Here is an 18,999-nt window from a genome sequence, read left to right as displayed (position 1 = left end):
TGACATTTTCCTTTAGAATTTGCTGGTACCATTCAGAATTCATCGTTCCATCAATGATGTCAAGACATCCTGAAGTAGCAGAGCAGGCCCAGACCGTGTCACTGCCACCACCGCGTTTCAGTTGGGATGAGGTTCTTATGCTGGAATGCAATGTTTGCAGAATGCTTCTCATTTAAGCCAAAGATTTCTATTTTGGACTCATCCATCCACTGAACATTCTTCCAAGAGCTTCCTGGCTTATCCATGTGGTCTTTAGCAAACTTTAGATGGGCAGCAATGTTCTTTGTGGGAAGTAGTGGCTTTTTCCTTGCAATCTTGCCTTGCACACCATTGCTTTTCAGTATTTGCCTGATGGTTGATTCATGAACATTGATATTAGCCAATGCAAGAGAGGCCTGTAGCTTCTTAGACGTCACCCTGGGGTTCTTTGTGACCTCCTTTATGCCTTGCTCTTGGGGTGATTTTTGTTGGTTGATCATGTTACCAGAAATGTTTGGTTGAAGTTATCGCTGTACAAGATAGATAGATAGATAGATAGATAGATAGATACTTTATTCATCCCCATGGGGAAATTCAACATTTTTTCCAATGTCCAGCAAAAAAAAAAAAAGGGGGTCACACCAGTTATTGAAGGCAAAGTTTCATATACTTTTCAGCAAATACATGTAACATTAGATCATTTTATTAATAAATAAACAAACAAGTATAAAGTGTGTTTGTGTTATTTAATTGGGTTCTCTTTATCTAGTTTTTTTTAATAAACATTTTTTTATTAGTTTTTCAAAACATTTTACAAATTAAAAACCCCAAATCCCAATGAGGAGCATTAATACAGTGCAAAATTAAGCGTACAATAACAATATGCTACAAAGGAAGAGAATTTAACAAAAAAAGCACCTAAATTAAAGATAGGTAAGCTTAGTGTCCTCCCCAAGCCCCAAAACACAAGATAAAAAACAACAACAACTCCAGACCGACCACAACACAGTATGAAGAGTATAGGTCAGGACAGTCAAACTCCCAGACTGTGAATACACTTAGCAGCAGAGGATAATAATGCCTACTACCAGAAAAAAAAGGGAGCTGAAAGCAAGGGACCGAAAAGAAGAAAAAAAACCCTAGTCAGGAGGAAGGTTATGAAAGTACTCGATAAAAGGTCCCCAGACCTTATGGAACTTTAGATCCGAATTAAGAACTGAATAATGAATTTTTTCAAGGTCCAAGCAGGCCATAATGTCGTTAAGCCATTGCGCATGGGTAGGTGGGGCAACATCTCTCCATCTAAGGAGTATCAAGCGTCTAGCCAGGAGAGAGGCAAAGGATAGTATTCGGCATTTGGTCAGACCCAGACATAAATCTGTCTCGCCCCAAAAACCGAACAGAGCAATTAAGGGGTTTGGTTCTAGGTGCTGATTCAGAATACCCGATAATGTAGTGAAGACATCTTTCCAGAATTTCTCCAAGCTAGGACAGAGCCAGTACATATGGATGAGAGAGGCAATGCCCCTCTTGCATTTATCACAGAGTGGGCTAATGCCAGGGTAGAATCGAGATAGCTTAGATTTAGACATATGGGCTCTGTGAACAATCTTAAACTGTAAAAGGCAATGGCGAGCACAAAGAGAGGTTGAGTTAACCAATTTGAGAACTGAGTCCCAGCTCTCCTCGGATAAGCAGATATTTAAATCCTGCTCCCAGGCCATTTAAATTTTATCCACAGGGGCCCGTCGTAAGGCTGCTAGTTTATCTCGGATAATTGATATTAAACCTTTACCTAGTGGATTAATGGAAAGAAATAGGTCCATAGCATTTTTCGCAGGCATTTCAGGAAAGTTAGGAATTAAAGGAGCAATAAAGTGTCAGATTTGGAGATATCTGAAAAAGTGAGCGTTAGGCAGGTTGAACTTAACAGAGAGCTGCTGAAAAGAAGCGAAGCGATTATCGATGAAAAGATCTTCAAAATGTCTAATGCCCTTCCTATACCAAACATGGAATGCTGAATCGTACGTAGTAGGTAAAAAAAAGGTGATTGTGTGCGACAGGGCTAGAAACGGAAAACCCCTGGAAACCATAGCATTTCCTAAACTGAGCCCATATACGCAAAGTGTGTCTAACAAGAGGATTAACTATTGATCTGGGCAGACTGCTATGGAGTGCAGAGCCAAGAAGTGCAGATATAGATAATTCTTTAGTGGAGCTCAACTCCACTGCCACCCAGTTAGGGCACTCGGGTTGGCCGTGGAAGAAAGACCAGAAGGTAGCACAACGTATATTAGCTGCCCAATAATATAAGCGAAAGTTAGGTAAAGCCATGCCACCCTCTTTTTTTAGATTTTTGGAGGTGGATTTTATTAATTCTAGAGCGCTTATTCTGCCACAGATATGACAAAATAATAGTCTAAGGAATCAAAAAAAGATTTAGGAATAAAAATTGGGATAGATTGAAATAGGTATAAAAATTTGGGGAGAACATACATTTTAACAACATTAATACGACCTACCAAAGACATAGATAGAGGTGACCATTGTAACAGACTCTGTTTTATAGCATATGAAAGGTTGACAAAGTTTTCACGAAAGAGATCTTTAAACTTCCTTGTGACTGTAATTCCAAGATAAGTAAATTGATTATGGACTACTTTAAAAGGGAGATCACGAAATATTATTTCTTGTGCTTCTTTATTTATTGGGAAAAGTTCACTCTTATGTAAGTTGAGTTTATAGCCAGAGATCTGGCTAAACTGGTCAAGAAGTGAAAACATTAGAGGTAAGGATGTAGACGGATTTGAGAGAAAGAGTAATAAGTCATCAGCATAGAGAGAAACTTTATGCTCAACACCCCCTCTCCAAATCCCGGTCAATTCAGGACAGTTTCGAAACGCTATCACCAGAGGTTCTATAGCCAAATCAAAGAGAAAGGGACTTAAGGGGTATCCCTGACGGGTGCCACGTTTGAGATTAAATACTTGGGATTTCTGAAAATTAGTTAGAACAGAAGCAGTAGGACACAGGTACAGCAATTGGATCCAAGAGATGAAACTTTGGCCGAGGTCAAATTTTTCTAAGACTGCAAAGAGGTAGTTCCACTCTATACGATCAAATGCTTTCTCCGCATCGAGGGAAATAACACATTCAGGAGTCCCAGTTGGAGCTGAGTATAAAATATTAAATAGACACCGAATGTTAAAAAGAGGGAGACGGTTTTTAATAAAGCCTGTTTGGTCATCAGAGATAATGGAGGGAATAACAGTTTCTAATCTATGAGCCAACACTTTAGCTAAGATCTTTACATCAACATTGAGCAGAGAGATCGGCCTGTACGAGGAACACTCTGTTGGGTCTTTGCCCTTTTTTAAAAGAAGAATAATAGATACCTCATTGAAAGAGGGTGGCAATTTGCCATAATTAAATGAGTCAGATAATACTGAAAGTAACTGAGGAGAAAGAAGTGAGGAAAATGATTTATAAAATTCTACATCAGGTCCAGGAGATTTCCCTGAGGACAGTGCAGAAATTGCAAAAGATATTTCTTCTGATGATATAGGCGCATTGAGTTTGGCTTTGAAATCAGATGAGAGTGAGGGGATATTCAGATTACGTAAAAATTGATCAACAGAGATATTGTCATTCAGAGATTCAGAGGAATAAAGCCGAGAAAAATTTTTTTTTAAATGCGTCATTAATTTCTAAATGATCCGATGTAAAGTCTCCGTTCTCCTTCCGGATCTTTGTAATATGTTGTTTGGCTTTGGAATGCCTCAGCTGATTGGCTAGGAATTTACCAGACTTATCCCCATGAATGTAAAAGCGACTCTTGCTTTCGAGAAGTTGGCGTTCGACAGGTTGAGTGGACAGAAGGTTAAATTTAGTTTGGAGTTCAATGCGCTTCTTGTATAATTCAGGGTTCTTAGTTTTGGCATATATTTGATCCAAATCTTTAATCTGGTTAATGAGGTCTGATCGATCTGCACTGGATCTTCTGTTGAGATTTGCTGTGTAAGAGATTATTTGACCCCTCAGATATGCTTTCATGGCATCCCAGACAATCTGGGATGGCACTTCAGGTGATGTATTAGTGTTAAAATAAAAGGTTATCTGATCCTTAATAAATTTTAGAAAATCATCATCCGATAATAAAGTTGAATCAAACCGCCAGTGTTTATTCCTCTGAGGGAGACCAGGAAAGTTCAGAGAGAGGGTAATTGGGGCATGGTCAGAAATCAGTATACTCTGATAGTCACAAGAGTGGGCAAATGGAATAAGTTGGTTATCGAGTAAGAAATAGTCAATTCTAGTGAAGGTATGGTGAACATGTGAGAAAAAAGAATAATCTCTCTCCGTAGGATGGAGGAAACGCCATATATCAGAGATACCAAATTTAGAGAGAAACGATTGGATAGCTAAGGCAGATTTAGTAGGTGATCTGGTAACAGAGGACGATCGATCCAGTTTAGGATCCAACCAACAGTTGAAGTCACCACCCAGTATAAGAGAGTATGAGTTTAAGTCTGGTAGTGAGGAAAAAAACCGTTCAAAAAAGTTAACATCGTCAAAGTTGGGAGCATACAGGTTTGCTAGTGCAACTTTAGTGTTATATAGTTTACCAGAAACAATAATAAAACAGCCATTTGTATCAGATATTTTATTATGGAGTTCAAAAGGAATATTTGAGTTAATAAGAATGGAGACTCCCCTAGCTTTAGCAGCAAAGGATGAATGAAAATGCTGACCCGCCCACTTTGACAGAAGTCGGGAGTTATCAAAACAACGAATATGAGTTTCTTGAAGGAAAGCAATGTCAGCTTTGAGTTGTTTGATATGTGAGAATACCTTCCTCCTTTTAACAGGGTAATTCAATCCCTTTACATTCCAGCTCAGGAATTTAAGTGCACTAGCCATTATCAATTACTAATGCATAAAAGGCAGCAGGCATATAAAAAGTCAAGCAGTACACTAGCAGTCTGGGAGCAGAAATGTAAACATAGATTCGTAAAATCAAAACATATACATGTCCTGAGCAATAAAGAGAAACAATAAATACAGTGAGTGATGTTGGAACTGGAAAACCCACCCCATCCACACAACCCAAAACTAGACGGCTACCAAAACAAGTAGCTAGCTCTACCAAAAAAATTAACCCAAATACAACTTCCAGATCTGTGTCATCGACAACAGTTCCGTATAAATACTATAGCAAATAGTAACTAGTTTATGCACTGGAAAACATAACTACAGATTAGAACACCTTCTGCAGAAATATAAAACTTAATACAGAGAAAATCGGAAGAAAACCAAATCTAACCTACCCGCGAAAAATTATAGAAGAATAAAGTAAGAGAAAGGGAAAAAAAGGGTAAAAAAAAAGGAGAGGAAGGGGAAAATTATAAATTCAAGACGAGTATTTATCAACCATTTACAGAGGAGAGAAAAAAATTCAGAGATTAGAAAAAAAGGGATGAAGAAAGGAAAAAAAAAATATTAAAAAAAGGGGAAAAATAAATCAGCAATTAAACTGTGAACCAACAAACAGGGAGGCCTTCACTAAAAACTTCGAACCTTCAAAACAAGTTAGAGTCAGTTGTAAAACTCTGTAGATAAGGTTATACAAGAGTAAAAATAGATTACACACACACCAAATCCTGGGAGAGATTGTCAACAGCCCTTAGAGTTTCAATGAATAGTGTCTGAGTGATTCAAGTGAAGTCTGAGTCCAGAAAAAGTAATTTTACTACGAGGAGTACTTATCCACCATTTTAGGAGGTCCGATCAGATTCCGAAGATGACTGGATAGCCGGAAGACTTGCCACAAATGCCTCAGCTTCCTTCACCGACCTGAGCCATTTGTATTTTCCAGTATTAAGCTTAATTCGTAGATCAGCAGGATTGCGAAGAGAGGGTTTAAAACCACGATCAAACAGCACTTTCATTATGCCTTTAAACTCAGCGCGCATCTTTAAGGTCTGGGGTGCAAAATCTTCCACAAAGCGAATGGTTGTATCCTTGAAAGGAAGAGACCCCCTGCGACGCGCCTCTACAATCAGACTGTGTTTTACCTGGTATTGATGGAAACACAAGATTACTGGTCGCGGACGGGAGCCCAGAATTCCGGGGGGAACGTAAACTCTGTGTGCCCGTTCGAGCTCGGGCGGGTTCGGAAGCAAATCTTTCCCAAATATCTCACAGAGAAACTCGGCGAAAAACTTCACAGTTGATCCCTGTTCAGTCGCCTCTGGCAATCCAAGAATTCTGAGGTTGCATCGCCTGCTGCGATTTTCGAGATCCACCATTTTGGAAAAAAGTTTGTTAGATTTTTCCTCTAGGCTGGAACAGAGAGTCTCCAAGTATCGAACACGACTTTCTAAATCTTCAGAAGTCGAATCGATGCGAGATAAGTGTTCAGCATGCTTGTCCACTTTATCGTTGATCCGATCCAGTTTGTCTTCCAACTGTTTGAAAGCGGTTTTAAATTCCTTTAAAATTTCGTCTCGGAGCCTTCCGAGCGCAGCCAAAGTCTCGTCCGAAGGAGCGATAGCCTCCTTTCTCCCGGATTTAGAACTCTTGCTAGACATTGTAAGTTAGATATGTTCACAGGCAAGTAAGAGATACCGAAAAAATTCCTAACTAAGGTTTAAAAAATGGAGACATTTAGTGCAAAGATAGCGACATTAACGGAACAAAAGTTCGGAGCAGCTAAACAATCGCCATCTTACCGGAAGTCCCCCTTTATCTAGTTTTAGGACTTGCGTGAGTTCTGATCACGTTTTAGGTCCTATTTATGCAGAAAAAGAGAAAATTCTAAAGGGTTCACAAACTTTCTTGCGCCACTATAGGTGCAGATAGAGACTATAAATTGTACTTAAATTATACAAGACATTAAAAGCTCTCTTAAAAGAATAAATATACAAGAGTATGATGCAAAAAATACAAGACAATCAGCAACAGGTCAAAGGCAGTGGAAGAGGTGGTGCAGTGTTCCATTTATCACCTTCAACCTCTGTTTCCTTTTCACCCTCTCCTCTCACCCCCATCTGCTTTTGTTCCTTGCCAGTTTTCACCTGTTAGCCATCTGCTTACATCTCCTAACTCCAGCCCTCCTCCTCAATTACCTTGCTCCTTCTGCCATCATCCTTTAATCCTTCTCAATGTACCTCTCACCTACGTCCATCTCTCTTTATACTGGCTCGACACAAAGCATCAATAACCTCTCCCACCACCCACAATGCTACTTGGCCTGAGTTAATCCAGCATATTCATTCTTTTTCCAGATCCTTGCAATCTCATGTCATCTTTTACAATCTATTTATAAGACCATATCTCATTCTTTTGTACTCCACTGAGTACTGGACAAATCTTAACTTATTTTTCCAATTCCTCATTCATCTGCATTAACTCCAAGGCAAGTATGTCCCTTACTTAAACATGAAGACAAAACCGACTGTACACTGTTTTGGTTTTCACATTGCGCATTCTGTAACACCGCATCAAAGCTTTTTTTTAAAAGAAATATATTCCTTACCATTTGCAAATAAAAGCCAGCAGTCCATTACCTCTCCTAATGCAACAGTTGCATGCCAATCATTTGTGTTTTGTACACCTGGCTTGTTTCATACTACAACATTTTGTAAACTCATCTCATTTAAACACGATCTCCCTTCCTGGCACTTATCCTTGTAAGCAGAACAAGTGCTACACCTGCCCTTACACTTCCTCCCTCACCACCATTCAGGGCCCCAGACAGTCCTTCCAGGTGAGGCGACACTTCACCTGTCAGTCGGCTGGTGTGGTATACTGCGTCCGGTGCTCCCAGTGCGGCCTTTTATATATTGGTGAGATCCGACGCAGACTGGGAGACCGTTCACTGAACACCTATGCTCTGTCCACCAGAGAAAGCAGGATCTCCCAGTGGCCACACATTTTAATTCCACGTCCCATTCCCATTCTGATATGTCTATCCATGGTCTCCTCTACTGTCAAGATGAAGCCACACTCAGGCTGGAGGAACAACACTTTATATTCCGACTGGGTAGCCTCCAATCTGATGGCATGAACATTGATTTCTCTAATTTCCGTTAATGCCCCTCCTCCCCTTCTTACCCAATCCCCGATTTATTTATTCCCCCCTCCTTTTTTTTCCTCTCTCTGCCCATCACTCTTTGCCTGTTCTCCATCTCCCTCTGGTGCTCCCCTCCCCCTTTCTTTCTCCCTAGGCCTCCCATCCCATGATCCTTTCCCTTCTTCAGCTCTGTATCCCTTTTGCCAGTCACCTTTCCAGCTCTTAGCTGCACCCCACTCCCTCCTGTCTTCTCCTATCATTTCGGATCTCCTCTCCCTCCTACTTTCAAATCTCTTACTATCTTTCCTTTCAGTTAGTCCTGACGAAGGGTCTTGGCCTGAAATGTCGACAGTGCTTCTTCCTATAGAAAACTGCCTGGCCTGCAGCGTTCCACCAGTAGTTTGTGTGTGTTGCCATTTAAACACAACTTTGATTTTTTCATTCTTTTGTTCAATATCGTCAAACACAGCTTGCTCAACATGGTTAGAGCAAACGCGATGCTGGAAATTCAAGCAACACACACACAAAGTGCTGGTGGGAACACAGCAGGCCAGATAGCATCTATAGGAAGGAGTACAGTTGACATTTTGGGCCGAGACCCTACGTCAGGACTAACTGAAAGAAGAGATAGTAAGAGATTAGAAAGTGGGAGGGGGAGGGGGAGATCTGAAATGATAGGAGAGGACAGGAAAGGGAAGGATGAAGCTAAGAGCTGGAAAGTTGATTGGCAAAATGGATACACAGCTGGAGAAGAGAGAGGATCATGGGACGGGAGGCCTAGGGAGAAAGAAAAGGGGAGGGGAGCACCAGAGGGAGATGGAGAACAGGCAAGGAGTGATGGGCAGAGAGACAGAGAGAAAAAGAAAAAAGGGGAAAAATAATAGATAGATAGATAAGGGATGGGGTGAGAAGGGGAGGAGGGCATTAACGGAAGTTAGAGAAATCAAGGTTCATGCCATCAGGTTGGAGGCTACCCAGTCGGAATATAAGGTGTTGTTCCTCCAACCTGAGTGTGGCTTCATCTTGACAGTAGAGGAGGCCATGGACAGACATATCAGAATGGGAATGGGACGTGGAATTAAAATGTGTGGCCACTGGGAGATCCTGCTTTCTCTGGTGGACAGAGCATAGGTGTTTAGCTAACGGTCTCCCTGTCTGCGTCGGATCTCACCAATATATAAAAGGCCGCACCGGGAGCACCGGACGCAGTATACCACACCAGCTGATTCAAGGTGAAGTGTCGCCTCAACTTCAGTAATTCTTTGTAACTTCCACAACTCCAACGAGATCCCACCACCAAGCACATCTTTCCTACCCCCCCCACTTTCTGCTTTCCACAGGGATTGCTCCCGAAGCGACTCCCTTGTCCATTTGTTCCCCCCCCCATCCCTTCCCACCAATCTCCCTCCAGCCATTTATCCTTATAAGAGGAACAAGTGCTACACCTGCCCTTAAACTTCCTCCCTCACCACCGTTCAGGGCCCCAGACAGTCCTTCCAGGTGTGATATACTGTGTCCGGTGCTCCCGGTGTGGCCTTCTATATATTGGTGAGACCCGACACAGACTGGGAGAAAGTTTCACTGAACGCCTATGCTCTGTCCGCCAGAGAAAGTAGGATCTCCCAGTGGCCACATATTTTAATTCCACGTCCCATTCCCATTCTGATATGTCTATCCATGGCCTCCTCTACTGTCAAGATGAAGCCACACTGAGGTTGGAGGAACAACACCTTATATTCTGTCTGGGTAGCCTCCAATCTGATGGCATGAACACTGATTTCTCTAACTTCTGTTAATGCCACTCCTCCCCTTCTTACTCCATCCCTTATTTGTCTGTTTGTTTATTTATTTATTTATTTCCCCCCTTTTTTTTCTCCCTCTGTCTCTCTCACACAATCACTTCTTGCCTGTTCTCCATCTCCCTCTGGTGCTCCCCTCCCACTTTCTTTCTCCCTAGGCCTCCCATCCCATGATCCTTTCCCTTCTCCAGCTGTGTATCCCTTTTGCCAATCACCTTTCCAGCTCTTAGCTTCATCCTTCCCTTTCCTGTCCTCTCCTATCATTTCGGATCTCCCCCTCCCCCTTTCAAATCTCTTGCTATCTCTTCTTACAGTTAGTCCTGACGAAGGGTCTTGGCCCGAAACGTCGACAGCGCTTCTCCCTATAGATGCTGCCTAGCCTGCTGTGTTCTACCAGCATTTTGTGTGTGCTGTTGTACTTCTTCCTATTGATGCTGCTTGGCCTGGTGCGTTCCACCAGCATTTTGTGATGGTTAGAGCACATGGATTTTGGGTAAAACAGTGACAAATGAAGGGAATTTATTACTGGAAAGAAAGCAAGTCTGGAAAATCACAGATCTTTCAGAGGTTGACAAGTTGTAATTATTGCAGAATTTGCTTCATGGACTCCAGATATTCACGATCTACTTCAACAATTGGGCTAAGAATACAGAATGTCATATTTTCCAGTTGCTGATTATATAAATTAGGTGGGACACAGATGTAAATAGGCTTTAAGAAGATGCAGACAAACTGAGTAGGTGGAGAGGAATAAAGTGGATGCAATATAATGTAGAAAAACATTAAGTTAGGCACAAAACAAAAGCAAGGGATATGTCAAATCTGTGAAATGCAAGTAGTAGCCAAATCAAAAGGAGAGTGCTCTGTGGTAAAAGAGAAGAAAATAATCATTTATTGGGGTGGATAATCTTAAAGTACAATCATCCAGTTCCAACATATAACAGAAAATTTGGGTAATCTGAAATTACTAACTTTTATATTCAGTCTCAAAGGTTGAATGGAAAATGGGGTGCTATTCCTCAAGCTCCTCCAAGAGGACCACAACCTTGTTGTGTTTTGGAGGCCTGCATGCCTCAATGACCTGGAGAGCTATGTTGACTGGAGACAGGGTTTTATGCTTTGGCTTTTGGTAGGGTCACACATGACAAATAGGTCAAAGTGTAGAGGACAAAGAGGAGTCCATTGCTTCTCCAAGTTCAGGGGTTCAACTCAGGACTAACAACCCTGACTGGTCAAACAAACTTGTTACAGAAACAGCAATGAAGAATCCTTCTACATCTCAGTGCAATGTTTTTCCTGAGATTCCACCCAAGACTTGCATGACTTAACGGTAGTGGAAACTGAGAGGAAGTTACTGATACAATGAAGCAAGTCCTGAACACCACTAGAGATGGAGGACTTTCATTGCTGACCTAGACGCCAATGGTGCAATGGGCAGTAACATTTTTCAAGCTAATTCTGCCATTTGCTAGAACTGTGTCGGAAGCCACAGAGAGCTACTTTAAGTCAGAATGAGATAGGAATGATGAAAGGGCGTGTTGGGTTTTATTGGGGGGGGGGGGGGGGGAAGGGAAAACATTATGTTGGCCTTCATTACGATGAGCTTTCAGAACATGAGTAAAGATGTCCTGTGCAATTACATATGATCTTAGTGAGACCACACCTAAAATATTCTGTACAGTTTTGGTCTCCATAAACTAATGTTACTGGTTTAAGGAAAGCTGGGTTTGCCATTTGAGGAAAGCTTCAGTGAACTAATTTGTATTCATTTAAATTTACAAGAGTAATACTCCATCCGCCAACTTCCTACCTACTCACTTAATTCTTGTATAATTTCATTGTGTTTTGTATACTTGTAGCTTCCACTATCGTTTTTTCATATATTTGTTACTACGCTCTCATTCCATATATATTTTTTCTCTCTCTCTCCAAATCATCATTGGCTGTTCCTAAAAAATTAATCTTTTTTCCCCAATTTCACATTTCAAATCTCATTCTATGTCTTCCTCAGATAGCCATAACTAAATGTCTTTCTTCCCTAGCTTTAATGACTAATTGCCTTTTTAATTGCCTTCCACTGATAAGCTAATTTTTCTTTAATTTCCCAGTCTACTTCAGCAATTGATACCTCCATTTATGCCACCAGTTTCACACCCAAGTTACACATTCTCAAACTGAAACCGAATTTTCTAATGTGCTGTGATCATTAACCAATTCTCATTATACAATACCAAAACTCCTCAACATATCCCTTTGGGAAATGATCTGCTATATAGCATCAACACATTGCCAAATTGATATGATGATTAGTTACCTAGAATTACTGCTGGATCTATCTTAAAAGCCTTCATTACATCTTGATTTTTTTTTGCTTAAATCAGAGATACTGCTGGGGGCCATTTACTCCTCCCACAAGAGATTTCTTAACCTTGTCATTTCTTACCTCCACCCAAGTTGGCTCAATGTCTTCAGTTTCTGAGTAAACATTCCGCATCACTACAGTGATTTTATACTCTAATTTGAACACCTCCTTCTACTTTCTGCTTATCCTTCTAAACTGTCAAATATTGCTGAATATTTCTAGACTTCACAGTGGAAAAACTTGAGCAGAGAAATTCATTTTTTTAAAATCACTATCTCATCAAACCCATTTATTTCTATTTTGTTTGTCAACTTATCCTTACTTCATTTGAGTTATTCTATTATTTCAAAGACCTGCATTTTCTTAATTTGTTCTCTTCCACTTGACCAAGATAAACTGCTTTGAAGTAATAAAAAATATTCTACTGCAATAAGGAAGCTCTTTAAAACTAGACAACAAACACGGAATTATAAGCAACAAATCACAAATTCACAGACATCAAGCAAGGCTACATTGTTTTGCATTTTTAAAAATCCCCTTTCTAGAGGTTAACTGGCACATGCAACAGATTTTCAGAGAATGTCTCTGATTCAGGCTCACTTGCAAGTTATTCAGAAGAATTAGATTAATAGCTATTCAAAGAATATTTGAAAGCTGCAAGGAGATGGGAAGCACCACTCACTTTTTTCAGGTATGGAAGAAATCCTTGAATTCAGGAATAAATAATTAATCTGTGAGAAAAAGTGATAATCTTGCATAGATTTTGAATGAAGCATCTAAAGACATTATGTTGCAAACATTTTTTTCTATTCAATAGTCAAAGCAACAGCAGATCGCACATAGTAAGTTTGAGTTAATACCTGGAATTCCTTTCCAAAAACAAATTCACATCTAAATTATCCGTTTTCCCTTGTCAATGGCAAATCATTACAAATTGGAAAGTAGCATAACCATTTAAGCAACTTTCAGATATAAATATTAATCAAATTTACCAAGTAAATAATTTCCCTTTGTAATAACTACCTACTTATACCACTCAAACCAGCTCATATAAATTATTTTTGATATTTCTGAGAAGTAGTGGGCAATATGGCACTATATACTGAACTTTCCTAACGTCCTCAGAATTAAAGAAAGATCCGCTACATATATTGATAATTATTAGGCAATTTAAATAATATTTTCTTCAATGCTGAAGAATACAAAATAAAAATGGAACTGAGGATGTCAATTCAAAAGCCATATTTTCTAACTCTCCTATGATATTAGAAAACTGCATGATTTATTTATTGTTAGTTAACTTTGTATCTGTATGCCAAATAGTTAGAACAAAAAGTGGCAGTACAGTACATGTTCAAAATCTAGCTTAAAGTTCAAAAGTTAAAACCCTTTTATTCCAATACATGACTACCGTTAACACACCAGTTTTTTAATAGAATAGGATGGATTATTCACCACGAAAAATATTATTTCCTGCTGTGCAATGTTCACCAAATCAAGCTCTAACAAATTGTTTCACAGATTAGGTATTTTACAGCAAAAGTAAAATCAGTTCAACTTGACATAATTTCCTTAAATGCAGCTTTAATATTTGCTTAAACAAAAATTCAGACGATAACTAAATCTGTTTCAGTAATACTGTATTAGCAAGATCAAAACAAATTAACCTTGAAAATTCTTCAAATGCAACAGTGTTAATAACATACAATGCAAAATGCTTAGAGGACATATTGTTACCTGCAGGGTATACTGATTGATCACTTGAAAGATGTAATGAGGTTTGCTATCAAAGGAGGCAGGCCGGTGAAGGAGAATTGTACTGCCAAAGGCAATCCAGCCAGCCTCAAGTTCATCGTTGCGACAATAGACAAAACCGCTGGGGAGAAAAGAAAGCATCCTGAATAGAAATGTGACTGGCAAAATTCTGTCAAGATAATAAAACATTTTTTTCAAAGTTACCATATTCAACCCTGAGATTCATTTCCTTGCATGCATACTCAATAAATCAAATAACCATAACAGAATCAATGAAAGACCACAGCAACAGGGTGGACAACTAGTGTGCAAAAGACAAACTGAAAACACAAAAAAAAAGATAAATAAGCAATAAATAATGAGTACATGAGATGAAGAGTCCTTGAAAGTGAGTCCATAGGTTGTGGGAACAGTTCAGTGATAGTTGAACAGTTCAAGTGTAGTTGAGTGGCGTTATCCCCTTTGGTTCAGCATCCTGATAGTTGAGAGGTAGCAACTCCTCCTGAACCTGGTAGTATAAGTACTGAGGCTCCTGAACCTTCTTCCTGAAGGCAGCAGCAAGAACACAGCATGACCTGGGTGGTAGGGGTCCCTGATGATGGATGCTGCATTCCTATGACAATGCTCCATGTAGATGCATTTAATGGTGGGGAGGGTTTTACCCATGATGAACTGGGCCATATCCACTACCTTTCATATGATTTTCTGTTCAATGGTATTGGTGTTTCCATACTAGGCTGTGATGCAGCCAGTTGATATATTCTCCATCACACATCTGTAGAAGTTAGTCAAAGTTATAGATGTCATGCCAATCTTTGTAAGCTCCTAAGTAGAGGTACTGTTGTGCTTTTTCCGTAATTGCACTTACTTTCTGGGCCCAGGACAGGACCTCTGAAATTATAACACTGAGGAATTTAAAGTTGCTGACCCCTCCACCTCTGATCCCCAGAAGAGGACTGGCTCATGGATCTCTGGTTTCCTCCTCCTGAAATCAATAACCATCTGAAATCAATAATCAGCTCCCAAGTCTTGGTGACATTCAGTAAAAAGTTGTTGTTGTGGCACCACAAACTTGAATATGGGATTGGGGCTACGCTTGGCCACTCAGTCACAAGAGTAAACCGAGCAGAGCAGGGGGTTAAGTACACAGCCTCTGGTGCACCTGTGCTGATGGAGATTGTGGAGGAGATGTTGCTGTCAATCTGAACCGACTGGAGGTCTGCAAGTGAGGGAATCGAGAATCTAATTCCACAAGGAGGTATTGAGGCTAAGGTCTTGAAGCTTACTGATTTCTTTAAAGGGGATGATAGTATTGCTGAGTTGCGTCGATAAAGAGCTTCCATCTTTGATGTCCAGATGTTTCAGGGACAAGTGAAGAGTCAATGGCATCTGCAGTGGACCTGTTGTGCCCGTAGGCAAATTGGGAGTGGATGCAAGTCCCTTCTCAACAGGAGATGGAATGTTTCATCACCAACTTCTCAAAACATTTCATCACTATGGATGCAAGTGCAACCAGTCATTGAGACAGGTTACCATGCTCTTCTTAGGCACCAGTATAATTGAAGCCTGCCTAAAGCAGGTGCGTACCTCAGACTGCCAAGGCAAGATCTCAGTGAACACTCCAGCCAGTTGATCAGCACAGGACTTTAGTACTTGGCTAGGTTACCAATCTGGGCCAGATGATTTCCATGGGTTCACCCTCCTGAAGGATGCTCTCAGAGGTCATCGGGGCTGTGAAAGTTTGTGATGGTTCCTCCATGTTTTGACAGTCAAAGCGAGCATGGAAGGTATTGAGCTCATTTGGAATCGAAGCCCTGTATTTATCTATGTCAATTGATTTCACTTTGTATGAGGTTTGTAAGAGACAATGCAGTTGAGGCAAGGGAAAACACAACACTATTACTTAGTCCTCAACAGAAGTAGAATGTTACAACCAATTTTGCTCAAAACACAATATGAAGTTCCTTGATAAAGAGCAAAGATTTATCAGGATGTTTCCAGAGATAAGGAAAGCATAAAATTATTAAAAGTTGACAGTACATTATAAAATAGGTTTCAACTCTTACTTTGGATTGGCAAAGGCAGGTTTAATATTCAATATTTCACTTTTAAAGTTGCAGCACAAAATGCTACTTTAAATGTAAAAAGTCTATAGTGATTATTCATCATTTTGGTATTCTATTTGGATAAAAAGCAAGAATATAAGCTTCTAAATCTAGAGCACAGACTCATTAAAATAACAAATGTACATTAGAAAGGAGAACTATACAGAGTTAACACAAAGGTACAAAATGCAGATTTGAAGCTGTTATTGAAAAGAGCAATTCAGATATTGAGTTACAAAATTACACCCACTTCTGAAATCAATGGCTTAAACTGCAACTCAATTTATCTTATGTTTAAATAGACTTCTTTTTACATTATTTACCCTGACAATGCACAAGATCTTAAGATTAAAATATAGACACTAAATTTAAGGACAGCCAATATGATTACATTTTCTGATTATTTAATCTGATGATTTGATTTAAATAAGCATGTTAAAATGTGTTAATTCAAATGGACATTAAACCCATGAATACTACCTCACTACTTTTTATTTCTATGTTTGCACCTATCTAACTTAACTAATATACATTTCCTGTAATTCACAATTTTTTTCTATTATATATTGTATTGTACTGCTGCCGCAGACAATAAATTTCATGATATATGCTAATAATATTGAGCTTTAAGGTGAAAGTGTGCAAGCCCACCAGAACATGAGTACTTGAGAATGCAGAAGCCCACTTGTTCACCCCCCCACCCCCCGCCAAGCTCATTCTAACACTGAAGTTGAATACACCTGATGTAATGTGGTTCTATATACCTGGCCTTCTTCCTTAATATGAAATTCTTGATATAAGTGAACTTCAGTTTTGAAACTTTCAATTGATTTAGTTTCAGCTTTTTTGGGGGTAAGATGTAACGGGAGGGAAACAACTGTGGAACAGAGAAGATCTCCAGATTTCCACTCTGTGTCATTACCTTTGAGTATTCTTGTTCTTACTCTATTCTCAACTCTTATACCAGTACACTCATATCTATCCTTGCTAATCTTTCATTTTCAAGGGACTACAGTTTTCTTACTTGAACCCAATTAGCCTGGTAAGTGGTGTGATGTCCCTTTTACATATAAAATGTCCTTCCAGAGCTGTTCTATGCAGAATTATATCAATTTACTGATGAGTACAGCCAACAGAAATTTAAGCATAACATTAAGGGAGGGAATGATTAAGGTCCACCTTAAATTATTTACACTATTTATTTTACTGACACAGTGGAGCATAATTCACAAATGGCATGGAAGGTCAAAATCTAGCCTTTGCATACTTCTTTTTTAAATAGGGCATATAGTATATTTCATTTTAACATCCTTAAACTAAGTTTCTAAAAAGGGTATCTCAAGCTAGGACAATGATTCATTAGATTAAGCAACTTTTTAAACAGGGATTTGGACTTGAAGCACATCCTCCACAGTGATCTATCCCTTCTATTTAGAGCAACACCAGCAGTAGCCAAGGCAGGTAGCTAATCTCAGTGTATATATTAACTCTCCATGACAGGAACTAAGGCACCCTGGAATGTAAACGTCCTCTATGAGGAACACAAGAAGGTCCAATTATTTTCCTTAATTTTATCTAAGACTTCAAGCTCTGGGTTTGCACCTTTCCCAGGAGATTAAGTTTCTATGAAGCAGGGAGGACATGGTGATTATGAACAGAAGCTGCAACATGGCAACACATTGGATTACTAGACCAAATAATCTTTTTATTTTAGGTTTTGCAAGATATTAAGCTCAAAGAGAACAAAATCATAAATCATAATGCACTTTACTGCGATTCTGCATATGCAAACTTTATGAAATAAAAACTGAAATATGTCTTTTCATCAGAGCTCAGTTTCATCTCAAATATTAGTTTTAAACTTGTGAGGGGGGGAGAGGTTGTGGTTTGGGAAGGTTTATAAAAGTCCATTCTGGGAGGAAAGACAATAACTAAAGGGATATAGAGATGATATTGCAAAGTGTAAATGCGAAAAGCAGCAATTTTACCCAAAATGTCAATTCTAATACTGGCACATGCAGCTGTTACTAAATTTTCATTTTGTGCTTTCTGATTTAAAAAAAATCTCAACTTGAAACTTTATCGCTATTTTTCTCTCTCCACTAATGTTGTCTGATCTGGTGGTGCCAGAATCAATTTTTAAAACTTTCAGTATTAGTAATAATATTTTGCATTAAAACTAAACACACTGTCTTAACATTAATACACAAAGTAGCTTCCAGTTTCAAAAGCTTCTGGATGAAGTATAGTTCATATACAAGAGAATGAAGCCAGATGAAGGTCTTTCAACAGTACATTCTATCTGGAGTGACTATGACAATTAACAGAGTCATGTGCATTTTGGAGTTAAGAGTTCAAAGATGCAAAGTAACATATTTGAAACTTATTGGTTGTTTCAGTACAGTGACCAAGTTTATCAATCGTTCCATTTGTCTTGGCATTATCAAGAAAGCGGCTAATCTATTCTGCAACTCCCAACACATTATGTAGTGTAGCACAAAGAAACAATCAGCACTTACACTACAACTTAGTGACAATGTGAACCATTTCAAAAAAATATTAGGGATAGTAATATTCAAATCCCATAAATGAAATCATAAGTCACTGAAATGGAGCAATTTTAGTGCACTATTCTTTTGCAATGTGAGAGAGGCTAAGAAATGAGTAGTGCTAACGTTCACAATTGCTGTTCCTTTTTACAACTTGTGGCACATCAGATGGCATTTTTGCAGCTTTCATAGCATTTGACCATTTTTTTAAAAATGAGGCCGAGTTCCTAGCTTGACAGTCAACCCAGCACAGATGGGAAGTACAAGCAGCCAGCCAGATTCAAACTCGGGACCATTAGTCTCAAAGTCCGGTGCTGATACCACTACACTACCGGCTGGCTAAATGTTCCCAATACTTTAGTCTAAAGCCTGCAAT

General features: G+C 39.3%; 1 protein-coding gene across 6 annotated transcripts in view; it reads right to left on the bottom strand.

The window, feature by feature from the left end:
* LOC140738468 (probable E3 ubiquitin-protein ligase HECTD4) overlaps nucleotides 1–18,999 on the bottom strand; it is a 318,241-nt gene that overhangs the window by 231,296 nt on the left and 67,946 nt on the right. For all 6 annotated transcript variants that reach the window (XM_073065772.1, XM_073065777.1, XM_073065774.1 and 3 more), the window contains exon 6: nucleotides 13,952–14,090. In XM_073065772.1, the coding sequence (XP_072921873.1) occupies nucleotides 13,952–14,090 (139 nt within the window). The remainder of the gene's footprint in view (nucleotides 1–13,951; nucleotides 14,091–18,999) is intronic.

This window comes from Hemitrygon akajei, chromosome 14 (genome assembly GCF_048418815.1).
Source record: "Hemitrygon akajei chromosome 14, sHemAka1.3, whole genome shotgun sequence".
In the NCBI taxonomy this organism is placed as follows: Eukaryota; Metazoa; Chordata; class Chondrichthyes; order Myliobatiformes; family Dasyatidae; genus Hemitrygon; species Hemitrygon akajei.
The sequence above is the reverse complement of the archived record's forward strand: the minus strand, read 5'-3'. Positions and strand labels throughout refer to the sequence as shown.